Source organism: Scyliorhinus torazame, chromosome 8 (assembly GCF_047496885.1).
Source record: "Scyliorhinus torazame isolate Kashiwa2021f chromosome 8, sScyTor2.1, whole genome shotgun sequence".
Taxonomy (NCBI): Eukaryota; Metazoa; Chordata; class Chondrichthyes; order Carcharhiniformes; family Scyliorhinidae; genus Scyliorhinus; species Scyliorhinus torazame.
Genome location: NC_092714.1, coordinates 231,839,428 through 231,851,660, shown reverse-complemented (window position 1 = coordinate 231,851,660; position 12,233 = coordinate 231,839,428). Strand labels below are relative to the sequence as shown.

General features: G+C 42.8%; 1 protein-coding gene across 1 annotated transcript in view; it reads right to left on the bottom strand.

Annotated features, from left to right (window-relative positions):
• The window catches only part of LOC140428444 (phosphoprotein associated with glycosphingolipid-enriched microdomains 1-like), a 163,638-nt gene that overhangs the window by 66,749 nt on the left and 84,656 nt on the right, over positions 1-12,233 (bottom strand). Inside the window, exon 6 of the mRNA XM_072514901.1 lies at positions 11,495-11,638. Coding sequence (XP_072371002.1) covers positions 11,495-11,638 — 144 coding nt within the window. The remainder of the gene's footprint in view (positions 1-11,494; positions 11,639-12,233) is intronic.

Genomic DNA, 12,233 nt, shown 5'->3' with positions numbered 1-12,233 from the left:
TTATTGAGTTCTTTGAGAAGGTGACCAAACAGGTGGATGAGGGTAAAGCAGTTGGTGTGGTGTATATGGATTTCAGTCAAGCGTTTGATAAGGTTCCCCACGGTAGGCTACTGCAGAAAATACGGAAGCATGGGATTCAGGGAGATTAAGCAGTTTGGATCAGAAATTGGCTAGCTGGAAGAACAGTACGAAGTCTTACAACACCAGGTTAAAGTCCAACAGGTTTGTTTCGATGTCACTAGCTTTCGGAGCGCTGCTCCTTCCTCAGGAAGGAAGGAGCCTCACCTGAGGAAGGAGCAGTGCTCCGAAAGCTAGTGACATCGAAACAAACCTGTTGGACTTTAACCTGGTGTTGTAAGACTTCGTACTGTGCTCACCCCAGTCCAACGCCGGCATCTCCACATCATAGCTGGAAGAAGACAAAGGGTGGTGGTTGATGGGAAGTGTTCAGACTGGAGTCCAGTTACTAGTGGTGTACCACAAGGGTCTGTTTTGGGGCCACTGCTGTTTGTCATTTTTATAAATGACCTGGAGGAGGGCATAGAAGGATGGGTGAGTAAATTTGCAGATGACACTAAAGTCGGTGGAGTTGTGGACAGTGCGGAACGATGTTACAAGTTACAGAGGGACATAGATAAGCTGCAGCGCTGGGCTGAGAGGTGGCAAATGGAGTTTAATGCAGAAAAGTGTGAGGTGATTCATTTTGGAAAGAATAACAGGAAGACAGAGTACTGGGCTAATGGTAAGATTCTTGGCAGTGTGGATGAGCAGAGAGATCTCGGTGTCCATGTACATAGATCCCTGAAAGTTGCCACTCAGGTTGAGAGGGTTGTTAAGAAGGCGTACGGTGTGTTAGCTTTTATTGGTAGAGGGATTGAGTTTCGGAGCCATGAGGTCATGTTGCAGCTGTACAAAACTCTGGTGCAGCCGCATTTAGAGTATTGCGTGCAATTCTGGTCGCCGCATTATAGGAAGGATGTGGAAGCATTGGAAAGGGTGCAGAGGAGATTTACCAGAATGTTGCCTGGTATGGAGGGAAGATCTTATGAGGAAAGGCTGAGGGACTTGAGGCTGTTTTCGTTAGAGAGAAGAAGGTTAAGAGGTGACTTAATTGAGGCATACAAGATAATCAGAGGATTGGATAAGGTGGACAGCGAGAGCCTTTTTCCTCGGATGGTGATGTCTAGCACGAGGGGCCATAGCTTTAAATTGAGGGGAGATAGATATAAGACAGATGTCAGAGGTAGGTTCTTTACTCAGAGAGTAGTAAGGGTGTGGAATGCCCTGCCTGCAACAGTAGTGGACTCGCCAACACGAAGGGCATTCAAATGGTCATTGGATAGACATATGGACAATAAGGGAATAGTGTAGATGGGCTTTAGAGTGGTTTCACAGGTCGGCGCAACATCGAGGGCTGAAGGGCCTGTACTGCGCTTTAATGTTCTATGTTCTATGTTCTCAGACTTTTGTGTCTCCTGCCCGATTGAAGAAGTTGGAAGTGTGAATAAGCCGGGTGGGAATGGTCTGTGATTATGCTGCCTGCTGTCCCAATGCAGTGGGAGGTGTCGACAGAGTCAATGGATGAGAGGCGGGTTCACGTGATGAACTGGGCTGTGTCCATGACTCACTGCGGTTTCTTACGGTCTTGGGCCGAGCAGTTGCCAGACCAGGCTGTGCTGCAGCCAGATCGGATGGTGCATCTGGAAAAGTTGGTAAGAGTCAATGGGAACATGCAGAATCTCCTTAGTTTCCTGAGAAAGTATAGGTGCTGTTGTGCTTTCTTGGTCATTGCGTTGACGTGGGTGGAACAGGACAGATTGTTGGTGATGCGCACACCTAGGAAGCTGTCAACTATCTCCACCTCAGCCCCGTTGATGCAGACATGATACGTTGATACGTTGCTTCCTGAAGTCAATGACCAGCTCTTTCTGGAGAAAGCGAGAGAAAGCAAGAGCTCAGAGAGCGAAAGCGAGAGTCCAGAGAGAGAAAGCGAGAGTCCAGAGAGAGAGCGAAAGAAAGAGAGAAGAGAGAGAGAAAGCGAGAGAGAGAGAAAGCTAGAGAGCGAAAGAGAGAGAAAGCGAGGGAGAGACTCCTTGCCCCCGTGCTTCCTGGAGTCAAACTGAGCACCTTCGGACTCTGACGACCATTCCACTGGGATAGGATCCAATCACCACCTGTTGCCAGGCAGAGTACAGCTTTTTGGTCAGTTCATTGGCCACCAGCCAATCAATCAAACCAAGTCCCCACCCCATATCTCTCACTGGTACCTGTACAGTTCGCTTTATTACAGGCAATTTCCTTCTGTTTTCAAAGTCGATTTGTTTAATTCCCAAATTGAAAAAAAAACTAGAGGAGTTAAAATTTATGACATCCTCAAAAAATACCATAGTTTGGATGAGATAATGTCAAAAATACTGCAGAGCAATTATTCCTAAATGCATGCATCATTTTGTGCAGCTTTTAAAGATTTCTTTGAACATCTTTTGCACACTAACTTGCATTGCAGCACTAATAGCAGACAATTCTGAAACATAATACATTTTTGACCCGAGGTAAGCACTCCTGAATGGGTTTACATTTGTATATTTGAGTTAGCATTTATTGAAGGCTCATTCCACTTTATTAAATCAGGCGTGGCCTTTGATTGGAATAATTATAATGCTGCACTTGGCTTGAATGTACTACAGTGCATCTGGAATTTAACCTTTGACAGAAGTAATTCTAGTACTGCCAAATTGTATTTTGATATTGCTTGATTAATTGTTTTTTCTTAAAGAAAATCTTTTCTTCATTAGTTATATACTTTTTTCATGCAGCTATTCCAACTAAGCCTTTGCACTGTAATACTTTAATTCTGGTTTAAAACTTGAAGGTTATGACAACAACTTGGATGTTATGTAGTGATTTTAATGTAATAAATCACAGTAAGATGCTTCACATGAGCATAATTAGCAAAACAAAAGAGTCGCTTGATAGCACAGAACTTAAATTTTGCTGAAAAGAGAGACAAGTTGCCAAAACCTTCAACTTTGCACTCATCAGGACAAATGCAGGAATGCCAAATTTCAAATGATCACAACAACTTATGCTACAGGAGAAAAGGGTGCTGATTGGTTGGCAAATCGACTCGGATTGATGGACCCATTGCGTGGAGAAAGCAACGGAGAGCTATAAGCACTCCCAAGTTGCTGGATAATTCAAAAAAGGTGCATGGCTTGAACATATTCTTTTTGATTGCAGAGAATATGAATATAGGTCACTTCTAGCAAGCGAAGGTGTGCCACATTAAGAACTCAACTGATGATCTTAAATTGGTTGTTTGTGTAGCTCTTCATGCATTCAGAATTGTTAATTAGTTGCTTCCCAATCACAGACTCACATTGAACAGCTGAAGTGCGGGTTGGTTGAGTATAGTTTTCAAGTTTCCTATTACGAACTGAAGGAACATATGGTTTGATTCGATCATGGGACTTACTGCCTATATCGCACTGGCACTGAAATTCGTACACAACGTTACTCAATCATGTAACGTGATTGAGAATGTCTTTTTGGACTGATGGCTGCGGTATATGCCTATGGGCTATGTCATAGTTGGAAGGTGTGCGACCTCCAACCAGCAGGTGGCGGTACAGACACACTATGCGGTCTCTGGTCTCATGTGACCTGTGACTCTGATATAAAGGGAGACACATCCGACCATCTTCAGAAGAAGATTGAGAGGGTAATAAGACATACATGTGAATGGTCAGTGCTAGGTGCAAGTTCCAGAGGAGTAGTTAACAGACTCCATGATAATGTGTTCTGTATTAGACTGCTATCCTACCACACGAGACTCAATAAAATATTCTGGTTTGGACAAGTCGAAGTGTTTGGTAAGTCCTTCGTGAACACAGAGGACTAAACACAACAATGGCAACATCTTGTTTGTGGGAAATATAATGCGCGTAGCCACTACGTAGTAGCAGTGTGAAACGTTTTACTTGACCCGTTGTTCAAATCTTTGCCTTTCCAGGGTAAGTTGAGGTGGACCGGGCACTTTTCAGGTCCGAAAGTCCTGTGGTCCACTTATGGATTTGCATGATATGCAGTGAATGATGATCTGATCAAGATAGCCATCCTCCCAGGATAGCTTTGATGTTCTCTATTTCTCCATCAAGCTTGTAAGGGGAACAAATGGTTAAGGCCATATTTTAAAAGATGGTTGATAAAGCCAATCTTATTGGTTAAGCAAGCCATTTCTGAAGAAATATTTTCTTTAGTATCATAACTAGTTAAACCTGTAATTTATCTATTTTTAAAAATGTTATATAAATTTAGATTACCCAATTCATTTTTTCCAATTAAGGGGCAATATAGCCTGACCGAGAATCCACCTGCCCTGCACATCTTTGGGTTGTGGGGGTAAAACCCACGCAAACACGGGGAGAATGTGCAAACTCCACACGGCAGTGACCCAGAGCCGGGATTGAACCTGGGACCTCAGGGCCGTGAGGTTGCAGGGCTAACCCACTGCGCCACCGTGCTGCCCGTAATTTATCTCTTTCAACACCACTTGTGCTGTGAGGCCTTGAAGATACTGAATGTAAATCATGATATTAAAGAGGAGACATCATGAGGGAAGAGAGGGTCTCGTGGTGAATCTTTAGTTTTGTTAAGTGCTCCTTGTTGCTTCAGTCAACAGAACAAGTTGCTTGTTTGGATTCTGTAGTCAGCTGTGAACTCAGATGCAAGGACCTGCTGCTGAAAGTGAGTTTAATGGCACAAATTGTGATCAGAAGGAATTGGGATCTCAAGGCCAGGGGAAGGAATTGAGCATGAATATTTTATTTATGATATTCAGATTATTGAGCATGAATATTTTATTTATGCGATTCAGATTATTGAGCATGAATATTGTATTTATGTGCGACAATCTGATCCAAATCGGATTAACTGCATTCCTAGCTAATTTATTGAGAATCATTTTTATATAGGTTCTGCTGAGTACAACATTCATCATGCAGGTTGTCAGCAGTTGAGCAAATGCCAGATTTTGATCGACTTAGTTTGAAGCCTTCCATATTAATTTGTACGCCTGAAGTAGCTATACCCAACAATGTCTGTTGATTTAAGGCCAGCACACTCTGTTGATCCTTATCTAGTGGTTTCCACAGTTCATGAACATGTGCCAAATATGATTAGGCAAACCTTTGCCCTATGGTACTCTGAACCCTGAAGTGTGCGAGACAATCCCTGAAGACACTTTCTCCAATCTTCATGCCTGGACTATGGTGCCTGTCCTTATTCATTTGCTGCAGCAACTTTGATGGAGATCAGAAAAACCTGAAAGTTTAGAACCAGGAACCAACTTCCCAGTTTTCATATTATTTCATCAGATATCGAATAGGTAAAATCCTCACTTGATGCTTTTCAAAGAAAGTGCAATTGTGACACATTGTCTAGATTCTGTAGATAGCTGATCATTTATGGAAGGCGGTCACATTGCTTGAACTTGCATGCCAAGTAGATTTGGACATTAATATGCCACCCAAATCACCTGGCACTGCTCAGATTTCAAAAGATACACTTATTTGGTTCATAATGGAGGTACAGGTTGATTAAAGACATCTCTCATATTCCAACTGAATTACAAAGCTAAATTTCAGAACAGCACCACATCAAAAATACTGGAGACAACATTACCGAATGGTCCACTGCATATCAATGACCTTTGATATTCCCAGCATTTCAGTAAAGGCTTTGAATTGATTTCAAAATCTACTCGAACCTTATTTTACCATTTCTAACCAAAACATTTCGAAAATAATAGGAGTCTGAATCTTATGCCCCCCCAGGTTGGAGTTGGCAGGTGAATTGGTGGGGGGGGGGGCATACAATTGGATACAATGCCATCACCTACACACCCACCCCTCGCAATTCTACACCCAACGTAGGTGGTGTCTTGTGGCCCGCCTACCTCTGGACCAATTAATGGCAACTTAGATCCTCTTCTGTTCCAGTGCAACTGTGGTGGGCACAGAGCGGTGCTGAGGGGGACGCTGGGCAGCATTTACTACTCAGGCTGGTGGTGGTGCAGTTCTTTCGAGATACCCATCGCCCCCGCTTAACCCTCTGCATTCTGACCCCCTAAACCACTCCATGGGGCCTGCCAGCAAAACGCTGTATTTTTGCCACCATTAAATCACTCGTATGGAAGAAATACCTTGGCAGGAACAAGGGGTAGAATCCAGTCACTTAACTGGGGTGGATTTGGTTTCCAATATTTGACTGATTAAATAAAATTATTTTCTTTTCAGCTTAAAATTCCCCAAATTTATACTTCTTTGAAGACAAGTCAGAATTTATTTAAAAAATAGTGCAATGCTCGAGCAGTCTGTAGTACTGCACAACTGCAAGTAATCATTTCTGCTGTATATTTCCCCTGCCAACTATATTACTCCGAGTTGTCAAATACATTTGACAAACAGCTGTAGTCTAGCAACAAAAATCTGTTTTGGCATACCAAATGAAATCTCAAATGAAGGCAAGCTTGGTATCCCACAGGTTGCTTAAGTTAGCATCATTCCTATTTGCACACACGTCCCACATTCACACTCTCATTGGTACTCTTGTATGACTTTTCAACACTTACTGTGGAATCTTGCATCCCCTAACATGACTCAGATAATCAGGTTTTGGGGAACCTTATCAATCCGTTTATCATGTTGTACAATGCAGGAGTTGACGTCTTAAACTGAAAACGTATTATCAGTATGAACGCTTGGAATGAAGTTTCAGGTCATAGTTTGGTCCTCCAACCCCCCACACTGCACCCACCACCTTCATTGCTACCCAGAAGAACCATACACTCTCCAGCAGACTGTTAAACCACTACTAAACCACAAACAAATGCATTTAACAGATTAAGGCATAAGTTCCAACTAATTATCAAAGTATTTTTCTTTAATCTTTGATATTCAACTTTTGATGAGAAATGACAATGAACTTGGAGTTCAGCTCTTTAACGGAATAGATTTAGTGCAATATGCAAGTTTAACACAAATTATAAGTAGCATCAATTCGTTCCTTAACCGGCAATCTTTTCAACACTCCATTGGCAGAACCCCAACTTTTATTTTACTTATGATGTCTTCATTTTGAAATCATGTCCACCTGTTTCTCATAAAAGGCTTCAAGTTTCAACTTGAGCAACTCACTTCAGTCTCATTTCTTTATGAACAATGTATTCTATTTGACTGTCAGACCTTCGAACTGTTTCAGTTGCTTAGTAACCACCTCTTTCTGGTGTTTCTCTTTTGGTTATTAATATTTAAACATGCTCAGGAACAGTACCAAAGAACTTTATTTGCATGTTACTTTGATTTTCCCTTTGATTTCCCTGCTCATTCGGAATTGATAACTTATTCTTCTGTCTTCCAGTGTGGAGGCAGAAGGAAAAGAACATTGGCTAAACAAATAAGCCTGTAATGCTTGCAAACTATAGTGAACCCTACTCACTTCTGTTCACACCTTCTCAATCTAGTATGTATTAATACTGGTAATCTGTTCTACCATCTTGAGAATGTGATAACACATCAGTTTTGTTTTTGTATTATTCTATCTCTTGTCTCAACAGATCCATAAGACGATAAGACATAGGAGCAGAATTAGGCCATTCGGCCCATCGGGTCTGCTCTGCCATTCAATCATGGCTGATATGTTTCTCATACCCATTCCATCCCCATCTCCAAAGCAAAATCCTTGTCCTCATTTACAAATCCCTTCAAGGCCTTTCCTCATCCTGATTTCAGTAACCTCCTCGAGTCTGAAGGAGACTTATGTAAGGCTGAGGAAACAAGGTTCAGACAGGGCATTGGAGGGATACAAGATAGCCAGGAGGGAACTGAAGAAAGGGATTAGGAGAACTAAGAGAGGGCATGAACAATCTTTGGCGGGTAGGATCAAGGAAAACCCCAAGGCCTTTTACACATATGTGAGAAATATGAGAATGACTAGAGCGTGGGTAGGTCCGATCAAGGACAGTAGCGGGAGATTAGGAGAGATCTTGAACGAGTACTTTTCTTCTGTATTTACAAATGAGAGGGGCGATACTGTTGGAGAGGACAGCGTGAAACAGATTGGTAAGCTCGAGGAAATACTTGTTAGGAAAGAAGATGTGTTGGGCATTTTGAAAAACTTGAGGATAGACAAGTCCCCCGGGCCTGACGGGATATATTCAAGGATTCTATGGGAAGCAAGAGATGAAATTGCAGAGCCGTTGGCAATGATCTTTTCGTCCTCACTGTCAACAGGGGTGGTACCAGGGGATTGGAGAGTGGCGAATGTCGTGCCCCTGTTCAAAAAAGGGACTAGGGATAACCCTGGGAATTACAGGCCAGTTAGTCTTACTTCGGTGGTAGGCAAAGTAATGGAAAGGGTACTGAAGGATAGGATTTCTGAGCATCTGGAAAGACACTGCCTGATTAGGGATAGTCAGCACGGATTTGTGAGGGGTAGGTCTTGCCTTACAAGTCTCATTGAATTCTTTGAGGAGGTGACCAAGCATGTGGATGAAGGTAAAGTAGTGGATGTAGTGTACATGGATTTTAGTAAGGCATTTGATAAGGTTCCCCATGGTAGGCTTCTGTAGAAAGTAAGGAGGCATGGGATAGTGGGAAATTTGGCCAGTTGGATAACGAACTGGCTAACCGATAGAAGTCAGAGAGTGGTGGTGGATGGCAAATATTCAGCCTGGATCCCAGTTACCAGTGGTGTACCGCAGGGATCAGTTCTGGGTCCTCTGCTGTTTGTGATTTTCATTAATGACTTGGATGAGGGAGTTGAAGGGTGGGTCAGTAAATTTGCAGACAATACGAAGATTGGTGGAGTTGTGGATAGTGAGGAGGGCTGTTGTCGGCTGCAAAGAGACATAGATAGGATGCAGAGCTGGGCTGAGCAGTGGCAGATGGAGTTTAACCTGGAAAAGTGTGAGGTTGTCCATTTTGGAAGGAAAAATATGAATGCGGAACACAGGGTTAATGGTAGAGTTCTTGGCAATGTGGAGGAGCAGAGAGATCTTGGGGTCTATGTTCATACATCTTTGAAAGTTGCCACTCAAGTGGATAGAGCTGTGAAGAAGGCCTATGGTGTGCTCGCGTTCATTAACAGAGGGATTGAATTTAAGAGCCGTGAGGTGATGATGCAGCTGTACAAAACTTTGGTAAGGCCACATTTGGAGTACTGTGTACAGTTCTGGTCGCCTCATTTTAGGAAGGATGTGGAAGCTTTGGAAAAGGTGCAAAGAAGATTTACCAGGATGTTGCCTGGAATGGAGAGTAGGTCTTACGAGGAAAGGTTGAGGGTGCTAGGCCTTTTCTCATTAGAACGGAGAAGGATGAGGGGCGACTTGATAGAGGTTTATAAGATGATCAGGGGAATAGATAGAGTAGACAGTCAGAGACTTTTTCCCCGGGTGGAACAAACCATTACAAGGGGACATAATTTAAGGTGAAAGGTGGAAGATATAGGAGGGATATCAGAGGTAGGTTCTTTACCCAGAGAGTAGTGGGGGCATGGAATGCACTGCCTGTGGAAGTAGTTGAGTCGGAAACATTAGGGACCTTCAAGCAGCTATTGGATAGGTACATGGATTACGGTAAAATGATATAGTGTAGATTTATTTGTTCTTAAGGGCAGCACGGTAGCATTGTGGATAGCACAATTGCTTCACAGCTCCAGGGTCCCAGGTTCGATTCCGTCTTGGGTCACTGTCTGTGCGGAGTCTGCACGTCCTCCCCGTGTCTGCTTGGGTTTCCTCCGGGTGCTCCGGTTTCCTCCCACAGTCCAAAGATGTGCAGGTTAGGTGGATTGGCCATGATAAATTGCCCTTAGTGTCCAAAATTGCCCTTGGTGTTGGGTGGAGGTGTTGAGTTTGGGTAGGGTGCTCTTTCCAAGAGCCGGTGCAGACTCAAAGGGCCGAATGGCCTCCTTCTGCACTGTAAATTCAATGATAATCTATGATTAATCTAGGACAAAGGTTCGGCACAACATCGTATGCCGAAGGGCCTGTTCTGTGCTGTATTTTCTATGTTCTATGTTCTATGAAGTCTCAGCCCATTTTGATATTCATAGAATAGAATCATAGAAAGGAGGCCATTTGGCCCACCGATTCTGCACCTCTGAAAGAATACTTCATCCAGGCCCACTCCCCTGCCCTATCCCCGTAACTGCACCTAATCTTTGGGCACTAAGGGGCAAATTAGCATGGTCAATCCTAACCTGCACATCTTTGGACTTTTGGAGGAAAGCGGAGCACCTGGAGGAAACCTATGCAGACGCGGGGAGAGCATGCAGACGGCACCCAGACCCACAGTCAGAATCAAACCCGGGTATCTGGCCCTGCGAGGCAGCAGTGCAAAACACTGTGCTGCCTCATATTCCTTTGACTCTAGACACTTCTGCATTATCCCTCCCAGATTTCCTTATTTGCTGTCAGCTTTCTGGCTCTTACCTTCTGGGAATTTCACCATTAAAAGGATGGACAATCAAGGATAGCAATCTCATAATTTCCTGATTTGTTTAACCAGCAGCAAAACTCCCTGCTGGCAACATGGACTTGGAAAATTGGCTCTTATACATCCAAATTAACAAAACACTAACAAAAGGAAAATTGTGTTCCTCAAGCAGTTTGGAAACTGCTTAGTCTGGTTGGTAAAGTTAGCAAACAATGTTCATATGGTATTCTTCCGACCAATATATTATGATATTCTTCCAACCTATATGTTAGCAGAGGAAATATTAAGGTAAATTGCTGTGTGGTTCTATTAGAGTGGTAGACAAATTAAAATCAATAGCACAGTTATTGTATTAAAGATTCATTCACTATACCTCCCAACGGTAAGTTCTAGGCTTATGTGGCTTTTATAATTTTGAGAAATTGTAGGCGACAGTTTGATTGTCATTTCCAAACTGATCAAAATGTAACGCAGGACAACAAAATGGGCTGGTGGTCAGCCTGTTACTGCTTCCCAAGGGACCCGGGTTTGATTCTGACCTGACCGTGGGCCTGGGTGGCGTCTGCATAGGTTTCCTCCAGGTGCTCCGTTTTCCTCCAAAAGTCCAAAGATGTGCAGCTTAGGATTGACCATGCTAATTTGCCCCTTAGTGCCCAAAGGTTAGGTGTAGTTACGGGGATAGGGCAGGGGAGTGGGGCTGGGTGAAGTGCTCTTTCAGAGCTGCAGAATCGGTGGGCCGAATGGCCTCTTTAATTCTATTCTATGAATATCAGGATGGGCTGCAACTTCTGTTATCCATCCAATTTTTAAAATGGTGAAGTATGACAATCGATTAAAGCAAATTGAATACAAGCAATAAAATATAATTGCCTGTACACAAAGTCTTCAAACTATAGTATAAAAATAAGAGATTTGCTTGTTTGTGCTGTTCAGTTCAGTCAAGTCAAAATGATCAGTGTATTTTTAAAAAAAAAAAGTTCTGGTCTCGTTGGTGCACATACCTTAAAGCAGGCATTATCGGCATTTGGCTGTCCTTCAGTTAGATTGGCATATGCAATCCTCTCCTCCCCACATTCCTCCAGTGAGTTTGTTGCTTCACACTCTGTAATAGACATCAGGCTGCCTTGTATCCCAGCACAGTGATTCTGGAATGTAAAATAGATTTAGAGGGGGCTGCCAAAACCGGATTGCCATTTTAACAAAAAAAAGGCATTTTGCCAAAAGGAGCAAAGTCCAATTTACAAGTCTGCCTTTTAAAAAGTTTAAAATGTGAATACACTTGAATTTAGACCGACTCAAGTTGGCTTTTATGTTTTGAGGAGATTTTAATTGTTTTAATACCGCGGGTTTCAGAAGATATTCTAATTCTTAAACAAAATAGAAGGCAAAGGCTTCCCCCTGGCCATTTCTAAAAACTTATCTTAATTACAAGATGGGTAGTAGACACACAGCCTTTGTGGGAGAATAGGCGATTGATTGTGTTTGGGCAGACTCATCTGCTATAGTTCTATCTTAATAAATTTGTTGATAAAAGGGAATGTCATCTCCACAGGGTCACCAGCACTTCAATGTATCCACCACCACCGGGGAAGTTACGCGATTACAGAGTTTCACTCCTGATCGAGAATTTTAAATAAGCCATGTTCCATTTTGAAAAACATTTGTAGAATTGCAAGCCAGCCAATGCCCCCTTGACACAGGAACTGAGGGAGGAAAGACATTTCTTCCCAATTAATTTGA